This window comes from Lynx rufus, unplaced genomic scaffold (assembly GCF_022079265.1).
Source record: "Lynx rufus isolate CCGP_SWC_20201006 ecotype Redwood Valley unplaced genomic scaffold, mLynRuf1.p SCAF_11, whole genome shotgun sequence".
In the NCBI taxonomy this organism is placed as follows: Eukaryota; Metazoa; Chordata; class Mammalia; order Carnivora; family Felidae; genus Lynx; species Lynx rufus.
The window spans coordinates 11,566,052-11,578,963 of NW_025814825.1; the positions used below are offsets into that span (position 1 = coordinate 11,566,052).

General features: G+C 40.6%; 1 protein-coding gene across 3 annotated transcripts in view; it reads left to right on the forward strand.

Annotated features, from left to right (window-relative positions):
• The window catches only part of VPS26A (VPS26 retromer complex component A), a 32,383-nt gene extending 29,967 nt beyond the window's left edge, over nucleotides 1-2,416 (forward strand). For all 3 annotated transcript variants that reach the window (XM_047072872.1, XM_047072874.1, XM_047072873.1), the window contains one exon: nucleotides 1,824-2,416. In XM_047072872.1, coding sequence (XP_046928828.1) covers nucleotides 1,824-1,937 — 114 coding nt within the window. In that variant the 3' untranslated portion in view covers nucleotides 1,938-2,416. The remainder of the gene's footprint in view (nucleotides 1-1,823) is intronic.
• Nucleotides 2,417-12,912: the final 10,496 nt, after the last annotated feature.

Below are 12,912 nucleotides of genomic sequence, written 5' to 3' on the forward strand. Positions count from 1 at the left end.
TTGAATATCTTTCCTTTATCAAAAAATGTAGATTTCCATTATCACTTTGAATGATTGCATTAACTTGATGGATTCTGGGTTTCCATTTTGTTGTAAATGTACTTGAGATGACCCAAATCTAATAATTTTTTTTATATATAATGTTTATCATAAAACTTGTTCTCATTTGAAGATCAATTGCAAGCCTTTGGTGAATTTTCAGTGAAGATTGTGATTGGAATGGTCTTTTGTATTCTGAATGAGATTAATAAATACTTGAGTGTCAGTTGAGCATTCAAAACTAAATTAGAAATTATTCTGTGCTGGGGCACCTGGGTGGGTCAGTAGGTTAAGCCTCTGACTCTTGATTTCAGCTGAGGTTGTAGTCTCACAGTTTTTGGGATCAAGCTCTGAGTTGGGCTCTGCACTGACAGCATGGAGCCTGCTTGGGATTCTGTCTCCCTCTCTCTCTGCCCTTCCCTACCTTGAACATGTGTGCACATGCGCGTTCTCTCTCAAAGGAAATAAAAAGGAAATCATTCTGTGCTGAGTATCGTGAAGAATACAAAAACTACTTTTTATAAACATACTTTGTCTTCAAGGTCCTCACATTGCATATGTGCAGAAAAAGAAAAATTATATAAGTTAATTAAAATTTTTTTTATAGTTTATTTACTTATTTATTTTGAGAGGCAGAGACAGCATGAGCAGGGGAGGGACAGAGAGAGAATCCCAAGCAGGCTCCACACTGTCAATGCAGAGCCCGATGTGGGGCTTGAACTCAAGAAACTGTGAGATTATGACCTGAAACGAAACCAAGAGTCAGCTTTTAACCGACTGAGCCACCTAGATATACCCCTAAATTAACTAACAAAAAACTTAAATAATAGTTTGACAATAATTTAGAAGAGAGAAAAACTTTTGCATTGATACTGCCGTAATGCTGTATAATTAAACATAGGTAATTTGTAACTCAAGATGGATTATATAAACTTTACAGTTTCCAAAATGTTGCATGTGTAGCCCTATGGAATAAGTACCTTGCTTCCCTTGGGCATTCACTTGGATGTTTGGTAAACAACATAAACAGCCTGTCATGACTTTATGAAGCAAATGATTATAGGATTTTTTTGAATTTTAGGAATTTAAAAGAGACTCAGGATGTATTGGTTAGGGTAAGATTAAATAGGCAGAGGAATGAGTATTTGAAAAACATATAGAAGTTGTAGGGCAGGTTTATTTGGAGTGCATTGGGAGCAGAGAGTTAACTCATTTTGGCTGGTGGGGGGAGTGATGTTGGCAAAGGTTGGATAAAGGTTAAGAAGGACCTTGAATGCTGGTTGGAGATTTATCCTAGAGGTGCTGAGAACTCCTGAAGTGCAATCCAAGCAGTGTTTTAGACGAATCTAGTCGTGATTGGAAGGATGGGCTAGAAAGGGGCCTCAGGCACTAGAGGCAGAGCCATCTACCCAGAAGCTCTTTTAAGTGTCTAAGGTTGAAGTGACAGGGTTTGAACTTGGAAAAGGCAAGTGATAGCAAACCAAAGGGTAGATTTTAGGAATTATTTAAAGCAGTAATAGCTGGAACTTTGTGCTGTGGTGCTCTGGATTGGGGGGGGGGGTGGTGTGCATAGGTGCTGACGGTGGGGGGGGAGGATTGGCAGAAGGGGTGATCCAAGATTAGAATTGGAAGAAAGTAGGTCACTCAGCAAAGAGAACAGCTTTTGTTGGGAGAAAAATTAATTTTGTTATAGTAAATATTGAAATGGCATTATTTCCATCGTGAAAACTTAAGGCATAATATGAGAATATTAATTTGTCGATGTCTTGCATTTGTTTTACTAGGAGATCATTTTATGGAGAAAAGCTCCTGAAAAATTGAGGAAACAGAGAACAAACTTTCACCAGCGATTTGAATCACCAGACTCCCAGGCATCTGCTGAACAGCCTGAAATGTGAACTGAATAGGAGAAAAAAAGAAAAACAAAAAACTCCTATATCCATTGAAGTTACGTTCAGCAGGTTAAAGATGGTTGCAGCTTGTAGGGGGGAAAAGGCCAAAACTCCATTTATAATAGTCTTCCTTTATCTTACAGTGCTGCATTTATTTTATGATACAACTAAATTTTCTTCATGTATATACATTAAAAAAAACGCTTTCTTTGAAACACTGGAACTTTCTTAAGCTGCCATTTTTTTTCTTTTCTTTTTCTTTTTTTACTGCACACTTTGATTTGATGATAAGCACTCAGATATGCATCAACATAAACATTAAAGATTTTCATGTGAGTAGGCTGGTATTTGTAATTTGCTTTCTTCGTAATGTTGATTATAAATACTTTCTCCTTTTTCATGCTAATAATTACCTCTTATTCTCTACATGCAAAAAATTAAATATTTTGTGTTCAAATAAAAATAGAAAAATTGAGTGGACCTTACATCCTGCAAAGATTTAAAACATGGTGTCTCAGTATTTTTGAGAACTACATTTATGTTTCTACATGTGTGTTTGGGAAAGACATATGGAGTGTTTCACCATAGGTGCTTCTTAGTCTACTATTCCATGGCTTCCTGAATTGTATCCTCTTTGAAGCCTTCTGTGGTGTGAATGTTAAACTTATTTCCCAAGAGATTATGTGGCATCTCCCCGAAGCCTGCTTGCCTGCCTCCTTCCTTCCTTCCCCTTCCTTCCTTCCTTCCTTCCTTCCCTTCTTCCCTTTCTTTACCGTCTGCCCTTCCTCCCTTTCTTCCTATTTCTCTCCCCCCCATCCCCCTCCCCCGCCTTCCTCCCTTCCTTCTTCCTTTCGCTTTCTTTTCTTTCCTTTTTCTTTTCTTTTCTTTCTCTTTCTCTTTCTTTTTTGCCATATTAAGTAACTATTTTTGCCTCTGTCATCCAGCAGCTACCACTGTATGTTTTCTGCAATGTTGAGTTGACTCTATGTTGGCATTTTAAAGTTTGTTAGAACTATATAATTTTTCCGTAAATACTTTGAATTTTTTTTTTAATTTAAGGCATCTTTTTACCACATATATACAAATAGAATATTCTTGCCTTCACAAATATTCTCTTCCCTTGCTAGGGGAAAATTTGAGGATAGGGAACTCAGGAGGACCTGTGAAGCATGTAGTTATCTAGATCTGGACAATTTCATATTCGGTAAGCTGGAACTTTGGCTAGTTCAAGCTCAGATTTAAACTTCACCCACTCTGTTTAAATTTTGTTAACACTAAATTCAAGTCATTAGTTCAAAGTCTCCAAAAAGAAGGTTTCAGTCATCTGTTCATATGCATGGGGTCTGAGCTCAGATACACTAAATGTGGGGTGTAGGAACTAAAATGAAGCCTGCTGTGTGAAACTACTTTCACACAGGGTTCACTGGTTTTTGTACCAATATTTTTTTATACACTTCAGCGCAAGTCTTGTCAGTTAACCTTACCTTATGAGTAAGCTAAGTAACCTAAATTACATTTCTTTAAACCTGTTTACTACTGTGGCACTTTGTTGATAAAATGGTCAGTAACCAACTTCTTTACTGGCAAAAGGTTCCATGTACCATGTGCTGGAGCATCTATTTTAAATGTGGCTCTCTGTGAATGGTAATGTTTTCCTTCATGTAAGTGCCTGTTCAGAGTTTCAAAATTTAAAAATGCCAAATATTTTCATGGTCACTTGCATGTAGTAATTAGGGAATATTCAAAGAAATTTTGAAAACCAATTGTATTTAACCAGCCTCAAATTGTGCAACCATGATGTATAATAAAGAATTTGAAATGATACAGAACTTGCTATTTGAATCATTGAAAGAGTTCTATTCTCAAATCTCATTGTCAGGTTTATCGTTGAAGCCACAATTGCTCATGGTTTAGGAAGCTATAATTGTGACAAGTTTTTATAAATATTGTCAGTTTCAATTTCAAATAGTTATATAATACTTTTAATTAGGTGGCTTAAAACACTGTCATAAATAAGATGCTTATTCACTTTGCTTGAGACTTTGTTGCACAACCAATTTGAAGAATAAACATTTGAAATCAACATTTAGTGAACTGAGTAAAAACTTGGCCAATTAGAAATAAACTGAAAAGGAAATTTGTGTCTTTAGTAAAAAGTACAGGGGCACCTGGCAGGCTTAGTGAGTAGAGCATGTGACTCTTGTCAGAGCTGTGAGTTGGAGCCCTGTTTTGGGTGTAGAGATTACTTAAGTAATTTTTAAAAAGTACAGGGGTGACTGGGTGGCTCAGTCAGTTAAGTGACTGACTCCTGATTTCAGCTCAGGCCATGATCTCAGGGTGGTGAGATCGAGTCCTGTGTCAGGCTCCATGTTGAAATTACAATATCTACTATAGTGGTTCTCGACCTTGGCTGCAAGTTCAAATCACTTTATATTTTTAAAATAACCATGCCAGGTCCTACCCAAACTAATAAAATCAGAATTTCAGGGGCCAGGATATCAGCATTGAAAAACCTATCCAGGGTTGAGAACCACTGTCTAAACCATGTTAATAGTTGTTTCCATCACTAGTGAAGAATTTTTTTTTTTAGTTTTGAACTTTTTTTTTTTCAGCAGAACTAAAAAAAAAAAAAATTCAAGAGGGTCAAAGCTTAATCATTTTGAATTTCTGATAGCAAGAACATCATGAATTAAAAGTCACATCAGTTTTTAGAAAAACTAGAATTTTGGGGCACCTGGGTGGCTCAGTCGGTTGAGCGTCCAACTTTGGCTCAGGTCATGATCTCACGGTCTGTGAGTTCGAGCCCTGCGTCGGGCTCTGTGCTGACAGCTCAGAGCCTGGAACCTGCTTCGGATTCTGTCTCCCTCTCTCTCTCTCCTCCTCCTCCCCCGCTCACACTCTCTCTCAAAAATAAGCATTAAAAAAAAATTATTTTTTTAATTAGCACACTTAACCAATTCTAACTTAGGCTCTATTGAATTTGAGAAGTAGCTCCCAAAGGAGTTTTATTATTTTGAAATCATAAAAGGGGGAAAGTACATAATTAGAAAAAGAACAAGTGGCTGGCAGTGTTTTGAATTCTTGGGGAGGAAAAACTTCATCTACCCTCTTGGATTCTGTGTTTGGGAGCCTGCTGATTGACAAAAGACAGGCAAAAAAAGATGGACTTAGTATGAGGGAGTTGACAAAAATGCGACTTAAAGCGATAGAATTTGGGGCCTTATAGATCATCTTGAGAGGGGAAAGGGGTAAAAGACACTTACAAATGACTTCTTAATAGCAGAAGTTGGGGGTAGAAAGGGCAGTTATGCGGAAGCACGTGACTTAAAGAAAAAGGATGGTAACTATAATCATTTTGTGAGAAAAGTCTTGAGGTGTCATGCCAACCATGTCATCACTAGTGATGAGATAATCTTCCCTGGTTGCTCCCTGAGAGGGGATTTATGACAATTGAGTTCTTTCGGGAGGCTTTGCTTTTTAGGCAGAGGATTTCAGGAACTCAAATGTCTTCTACTCAAAACGTTTATGCCACAGTGGCATATTCCAGACCCCTTCATCAATATGGATCAAGTAGTTGGAATACTCAAGTCTTAAGTACCAGGTGAGTCACTCAAGTCTTTAATTTCATTCCTTTTATATTTAACTGAATCTGTCAAACTTGCATAAAGGCATTCTCCAGGGGCTTATACTAGCCTGGATTGGAATGTAACATATTTTAAGTTTCAAATAAAGGTATAATGAGGAAAATGTGCCCCCTTATGTACCTCCTTTTTTAGGCTTGGGGCCTTCGATGAGCGTAATTCTTGTCACTCCCCTGTCAAAAATCTTTTAGTGACTCAGTTGCAGGAGAAAGCTTAAATACTGTAAAACAGTTCCAGTTATTCGAGACTCCGGAGAATGCCTGCTCCCCTGCCAGCACTCCCCTAGCTTTATAGTAAGGCTCTCCTGTCCAGTCTTGCCAAACACTATTTCCGTCTCCAAGTCAAAGAGCTAGATGTTTCCTTGCTATGTTGCCAAGACATGCTGTGCACACCTCCAGGACTGTGCTTGCCACACTTTTATAAAAGACTTTTTAATTTTACGGATTTTAAGCCTCTTGGCTCAGTCCTGTTTTGGTGTACTTTGTGCGTATTATAGAATACACTCCATATCTGAATAAATGAGTGAACCTTATTTTCCTAGTGATTATAAAATTAGGTGTCCTCCTTTAGGAAAAAGTGAGTCTGATGAGGGACGGGAATGGAAAAATGTTCACCATTACCCCAGATGACTGACCTCTCGCCTGCATAGTTTTGATAAGGATCAAATACATGCTAGTTGCTACATTCTGGTCTCATGACTGCCTGTACATCTCACCCAGTTAATATCGAGCTGAATGATAAGCACCAGAGACATCTTGTGAAAGTATTTTAGGAGTAGAAACTTGAAGAAAACATTTATAACCTATGTACATTCCCTCCTCGTTGAACACTAAGCGTATAACCACCAGCTTCATACAACAAAAGTGCAGCTCCTGCCCAGGGGCCTGTCCCTGTGCTGCTTAAACTTACTAAGTTGCTTTGTAAAACATCTCAAGAATTCCGTCCTGACTGAGCTCAGTGGTCCCACAGTTTTGGGAGCCCATATGGGGATTATGGAATGAATCCAAGTGCCTTGATGTGGCTTGATAAGTCATCTTTATCCCCAATCTTTCTTACTTGTTCCTTTTTGGAGATGTACTGAATAGTTTAACCTTTCGGAACGTGTCTTTCCCGAATGCTCAGGACAGAACCTTTTGCCCATGGCCACACTACGGGGAGGGACAAACTCCTGACACCTGGCTGGATCCCAGTACCTTGGCCGTAATGGTGTTGGGCTCAGAAACATCAGGCTCTCCCTGTTTTACCTGTTAAAACTTGTATTCTCAGGCACAGGAAGGCCATACATGTCATTAGGAAGGCTGCTTACCTTAAGACTCCTGTATCAGGTTTCTTCCTAAATAACGCAGTGTGATCCCTCCATGAGCATAAAATCCAAGATATGTCTGTCTGACTGTGTGCTTCCTGAAAGGGACTGGTCAGAACTATTGGGGCACTCACCCAACAGGGGACCACTCCCTTGGGACTGGATCATGGCTAAAACTCACAAGAAAATTGCCTGGATTAGATAGGAATTCTATACTTTCATTTTCTCATGTCTCTCATTTGCCCTTACCCAGGGGTTGTTTGGCATTCCCAGTCCTGCTCTCAGATTGAAAAGTAGTTCTAGCTTAGTTTTGTTATGCTTGATAGAGAATAACTGCCCCTTCTTTTTTTTTTTTTAATTTTTATTTATTTTTGAGACAGAGAGAGACAGAGCATGAATGGGGGAGGGTCAGAGAGAGAGGGAGACACAGAATCCGAAACAGGCACCAGGCTCTGAGCTGTCAGCACAGAGCCCGACGCGGGGCTCGAACTCACGGACCGTGAGATCATGACCCGAGCCGAAGTCGGACGCTTAACCGACTGAGCCACCCAGGCGCCCCAGCTGCCTCTTCTTAAAGGCCAGGACCTCTACTCCACCCATTAATACTAGATCTAGAGACTTACAAAGAGTATTATTATTGGTCACTGAATACATCAGTTCCTTCAAAATGGAAGGAGGCAACCCCAATCTTTGTGGCATTTCAGTCCATTCACGGGCACCAGCACCCGCTGTAGTCCAGAATGCAATGGGGAAGCAGAGGGAGGTTGACATCCCTTCTCAGGGAGTACAAAGGAATCAGAGCAGTTGAGAAAGAGGGATGCCTACCTCCACTCTGAATCCCAGGAACCTTAGAGCCAGTATTCCTGATGAGATGGCATTCAGAAGCAAAAGGGGATTTTGGTAATGGACTCCTAGCTAATTAATGTACTCTCCTTGTTCTGTGGGAATTGACTATGGGATCAGCTTCCTCAATCCCAAAGGATTCCCTCTTAGGCTATCTCCCACTACATTGGAGTCAAATAAAAAGCACCCCAAGCTGTTGGACTATAAGAGATAGAAACCCAGTCCCCAAGGGGCACAGCTCTCTTGTAAACAGGTGGCTGTCCAGGGGCACCTGGGTGGCTCAGTCGGTTGGACGTCTGACTTCGGCTCAGGTCACGACCTCACGGTTGGTGGGTTCGAGCCCCACGTGGGGCTCTAATGCTGACAGCTCAGAGCCTGGATCCTGCTTCAGATTCTGTCTCCCTCGCTCTCTGCCCCTCCCCCGCTCATGCTTTGTTTCGGTCTTAAAAATAAATCAAACAAAACAGGTGGCTGTCCAGATGCTATACATACCTCCCTCTTTTTCTGAAGTCACTATCTCTTTGCTTTGTGTGTGTCAGGTCTGGAATGTATCTTTTTTGTTTCTTTATTCATATTTGAGAGTGAGTGAGAGAGATAGAATATGAGCAGGGGAGGGTCAGAGAGAGAGAGAGAGAGAGAGAGAGGAAGATATAGAATCCAAAGCAGGTTCCAGGCATAGACCCCCATGTGGGGCTCGAACTCATGCCAAGATCATGACTTGAGCTGAAGTTAGACGCTTAACTAACGGAGCCACCCAGGTGCCCCAGATCTGGGATGTATCTTAAAAAGACTGGATGAACGTTGCCTGACTCTTACTTTATGTGGGGTGTTCTCCATCATTCATTTCCTGGGTTAATTAGAGCCAATTGTCTGGTTAGTTTACCTCAGGACAGGGACTTTAAGGAATATTCCCAAAGCAGCTGCCAAAACTCCTTTTGTTTGGGGGAAGTTCCCTGTCTTCTCCGGCCCAACATGGAGTGCCTATTTTCACTTTTTGTTGGTGGAAAAAAGAAAGCGTGCATCTGCTCATTTGTCAGAGCTCATTTGTCAGAGCGGAGGAGTTTTAGGACCAGGAGTCCTCTCTACTGCCCTCTGGGCTTTTACCAGCCTCCAGTCTTGCTGGCCGAATGCCACCTACTCCGCCTCCACCCTTCTCCTCCTCCCCTCCTCCTGTTTTCACACCATCACTGGTGGGCTGGGCCAGGCCGACTTACGTAACCGGCTCCTATACCATCCTCCGTGCCTCCAGCACCATTGGCTCCTGCTCCTCCTACCCTCACTATCAAAGGAGCAAAGATCACCCCTCCCTGGACTTGAAACACCCACTTCAGATTTCCCCACAGGCGCCCCAGGTAAAAATCGGCACTGGAGAACAAACGGATTGACTTCTAGTGGACCCAGCTGCAACTTATTCAGTATTTAAGCGAATTTAAATGTTTTTTTAAATAAGCATTAAAAAAAAAAGTTTATTTGGAGAGAGAGAGAGAGGTGCGTGCAGGGGAAAGGCAAGGAGAGAGAGAGAGAGAGAGAGAGAGAGAGAGAGAAGAATCCCAAGCAGGCTTCATGCTCAGTGGGTAGCCCGATGTGGGGCTTGATCCCACGACCATGAGATCATGACCTGAACTGATATCAAGAGTCAGATGCACAGTGACACCTGAGTGGCTCAGTTGGTTTGGCGTCCAACTTTGGCTCAGGTCATGATCTCACAGTTCATGAGTTCAAGCCCTGCATTGGGCTCTGTGCTCTCATTACAGAGCCTGCTTCAGATCTTCTGTCTCCCTCTCTCTCTCAAAAATAAACAAACATTAAAAAGACAAAAACAAGTAGACTAAATAAAAAAGGTTTAGGAGTGCCTGGGTGGCTCAGTCAGTTGGGCGACCGACTTTGGCTCAGGTCACGATCTCGCAGTCTGTGAGTTCGAGCCCCGCGTCGGGCTCTGTGCTGACAGCTCAGAGCCTGGAGCCTGTTTCAGATTCTGTGTCTCCCTCTCTCTCTGACCCTCCCCCCTTCATGCTCTCTCTCTGTCTCAAAAATAAATAAACATTAAAAAAAAATTAAAAAAAAAAGGTTTATAGGTAAAACTTTTAAGTAGCTTTCAAAATCTTTGGTAACCTACAACTTTGAAGTTTTGCTAAGTTAATGATAAATTGAGTTCATTGGATATCTGAGTCTTTTCCAAATAAAATAATACAACATTGATTATTGAATGTAGGTTTCTCTGCTTTTGGCTTCTTATTGCAGAGAAACTGTGAGTACCTTCTGTTGGCAAATGTGCTTTGTGCTTTACTGAAAGATTGTACTATGGAAAAATCTATGTTTTTAGAAATTATGAAATGTATTCATGAATTTCAGCTCTAAAAGAATTCTGGTGTAACAGTTCGCAATTGGTTACTACTTAATTTTCATTGGAGAGGAAGGTTTCTAAAAGTTAAAATTCTGCTAAATGTAAATAAGACTGATGGAAATAAGGAAATAATTCTGTAGGTAGGGAAGTAGAATATGCATGAGAAAAATATAAGGAATGGGAATACCTTCTGTTGAGAGAAAAAAAGGTAATTTTGAGATGGGTTGTTTAGAGAAAAAAGGCTTAGAACACAATCAGAATGAAAAAAAAAGTTGTACGCTTGTGAAGGTAAATCTTTGGAAAAGAATTTAAAAAAATTTTTTTTAAATGTTTATTTTTGAGAGAGACAGAGCGCAAGTGAGGAGCGGCAGAGAGAGAGGGAGACACAGAGTCCGAAGCAGGCTGCAGGCTCTGGGCTGTCAGCACAGAGCCCCACATGGGGCTTGAACTCATGAACTCATGAGATCATGAGAGATCATGACCTGAGCCAAAGTCAAACGCTCAACTGACTGAGCCACCCGGGCGCCCTGAGGAAAAGAATTTTATGTGTGATCAGGACTAAGGTTGAAATGGATGGATTTTAAAAGTACATGGGTACAAGACTGACGGGACACCTGGGTGGCTCAGTCAGTTGAGCATCTGACTTGATTTTGGCTCAGGTCATGATTTCAAGGTACAGGAGTTTGCGCCCTGCGTTGGGCTTTGCACTGACAGTGAGGAGCCTGCTTGGGGTTCTCTCTCTCCCTCTTTCTCTCTGCCCCTCCCTGCTTGTGCTCTCTCTCAAAATAAACTTAAAAAAAAAGTATGCTGGTGTAAGACTGAAATTCTGCTTTTCTGTACGCTAAGAAGACAAAGTTTTCTTGGATTGCTGGTCTGCTTTTGATAAAACGTGAAAGTTTTTTTCTTTATCTGCTCAGAAAACCAAAGCTTCTATGTTTTGTCTGTTTCAGGTCTTTGATTACTTCAAGTTAAAACTTTTTTTTATATTAAAAAATTTTTTTTAGTGTTTTATTTATTTTTGAGACAGAGTGTGAGTGGGGTAGGGGCAGAAAGAGAGAGGGAGACACAAAATCCGAAGCAGGCTCCAGGCTCCGAGCGGTCAGCACAGAGCCCGATGCGGGGCTCGAGCTCATGAACAGCGATATTATGACCTGAGCCGAAGTCGGACGCCCAACCGAGTCACCCAGGCACCCCTGTGCGTCACTTCTGACTTCCTCAAAACTTAACTGATGACTAAAAGCCTAATAACATAAACACATATTTTGAATGTTATATGTATTACCCTATTCATAAAGTAAGCTACAGAAAATGTTAAAAACAATCGTTAAGAAAAAATATTTGTATAATACTGTACTTCTCGGAAGCGCCTGGGTGGCTCAGTTGGTTAAGCATCTGACTTTGGCTCAGGTCATGATCTCACAGTTCATGGGTTTGAGCTCCACGTCGGGCCTCTGTGCTGACAGCTCAGAGCCTGGAGCCTGCTTCGGATTCTGATTCTCCCTCTCTCTCTGCTCCTCCCCCACTCACGTTCTCGCTCTCTTGAAAATAAAATATGAAAAAAAAACTAAAAAAAAAAATACTGTACTTATCAAAAGAGGATCCACATATTGGTAGACCCACAAAGTTCAAACCTGTCTTGTTCAACTGTACTACTCTAGAGACACAATTATGATACAATTTTAGTGCTGGACGGTAGTTGTACTGGGTCCTACGGCATACAAGAGAGGCACCCAATGTTTTCAGAGGTAAGAGGTGAGGAATGATGACATCATAGCTGGTATGTAGTTCTGGCATGAATAGAATGATAGATACAGGAAGTAGAGAGACGGTATAAGGAGAGTTAATTTAGGATGGGCCTTGGATGCCATACAAATTAATGGAGTATGGGCTTTATCTGAACACTTATTCAGAATACACTGAAGGATTTTAAGCAGGAATAACTTAATCAGATTTGTGTTTTCAAAGCATCATTACAGTGACTGCGCAAAGTCACAAAGATGGAGGCTTGAGAGCAGGCAAGGATACTAGTTATGATTATTGCATTCTATGGAGTCTCTAATAAGTACCAGGTGCTGATAACAGTACTGTAAACATCCCCCAAAGGGAATGACAGCTCTCTATCCTGTAAAAGCAAAAATCTTATGTTGACTATTCCCGTTTCAATGTTTATTGAACTCTGCTAATGGCTGAAGAGGAAAACCTATATACACTATCATAAAATTCAGACCACGATTTATACCTGCAAGGAGGTACAAACAAAGTTACCACTAAAATTGTTTTAAGATTTTTTTTTTTTTTTTCTGCAAAGCTGTATTGGACTATGTTACTACCTCCATAAGATTAGTAACGACTGCTGATTCTGGCCCCCAAATTATAAATGGTTGTCAGGCATACTAACAAAAAAGGCATATTAAATTTTTGGCTTGTTCATTCTCCTAGTTTCCAAATCTGATGAGACATCCTTGTTTAATGGTCTTTTATATCATATTTGAATTGTCCTAAGGATTTCTTTGTTAAGTCTCTCTATTCCGTATACACGGTCTCTACCATAATTCAGACACCCTAATCTACGATCTTTAGCTAGAAATTTTGGAGAGTTGTAATTGGTTTTCCTCCCTGTTTTTTTGGAGGGAAGGGGTGGGGGAGACAGCTGTTCCAGTCTATCCTAGACACTTTCTAAACTGACTGCTCAAAAATTTAACGACAATTTGCCAAACACAGAAGGAAGCCTGTCTTAATCCTCGCATTTAAATTTTTTCAGTATGCCTTTTCCATAGTTAATCATCTGCTTACACCTTTTCTCTGAAGAGAATTTCCTTACAACTTCCCTATTTGTCTTGTTTCATTTGC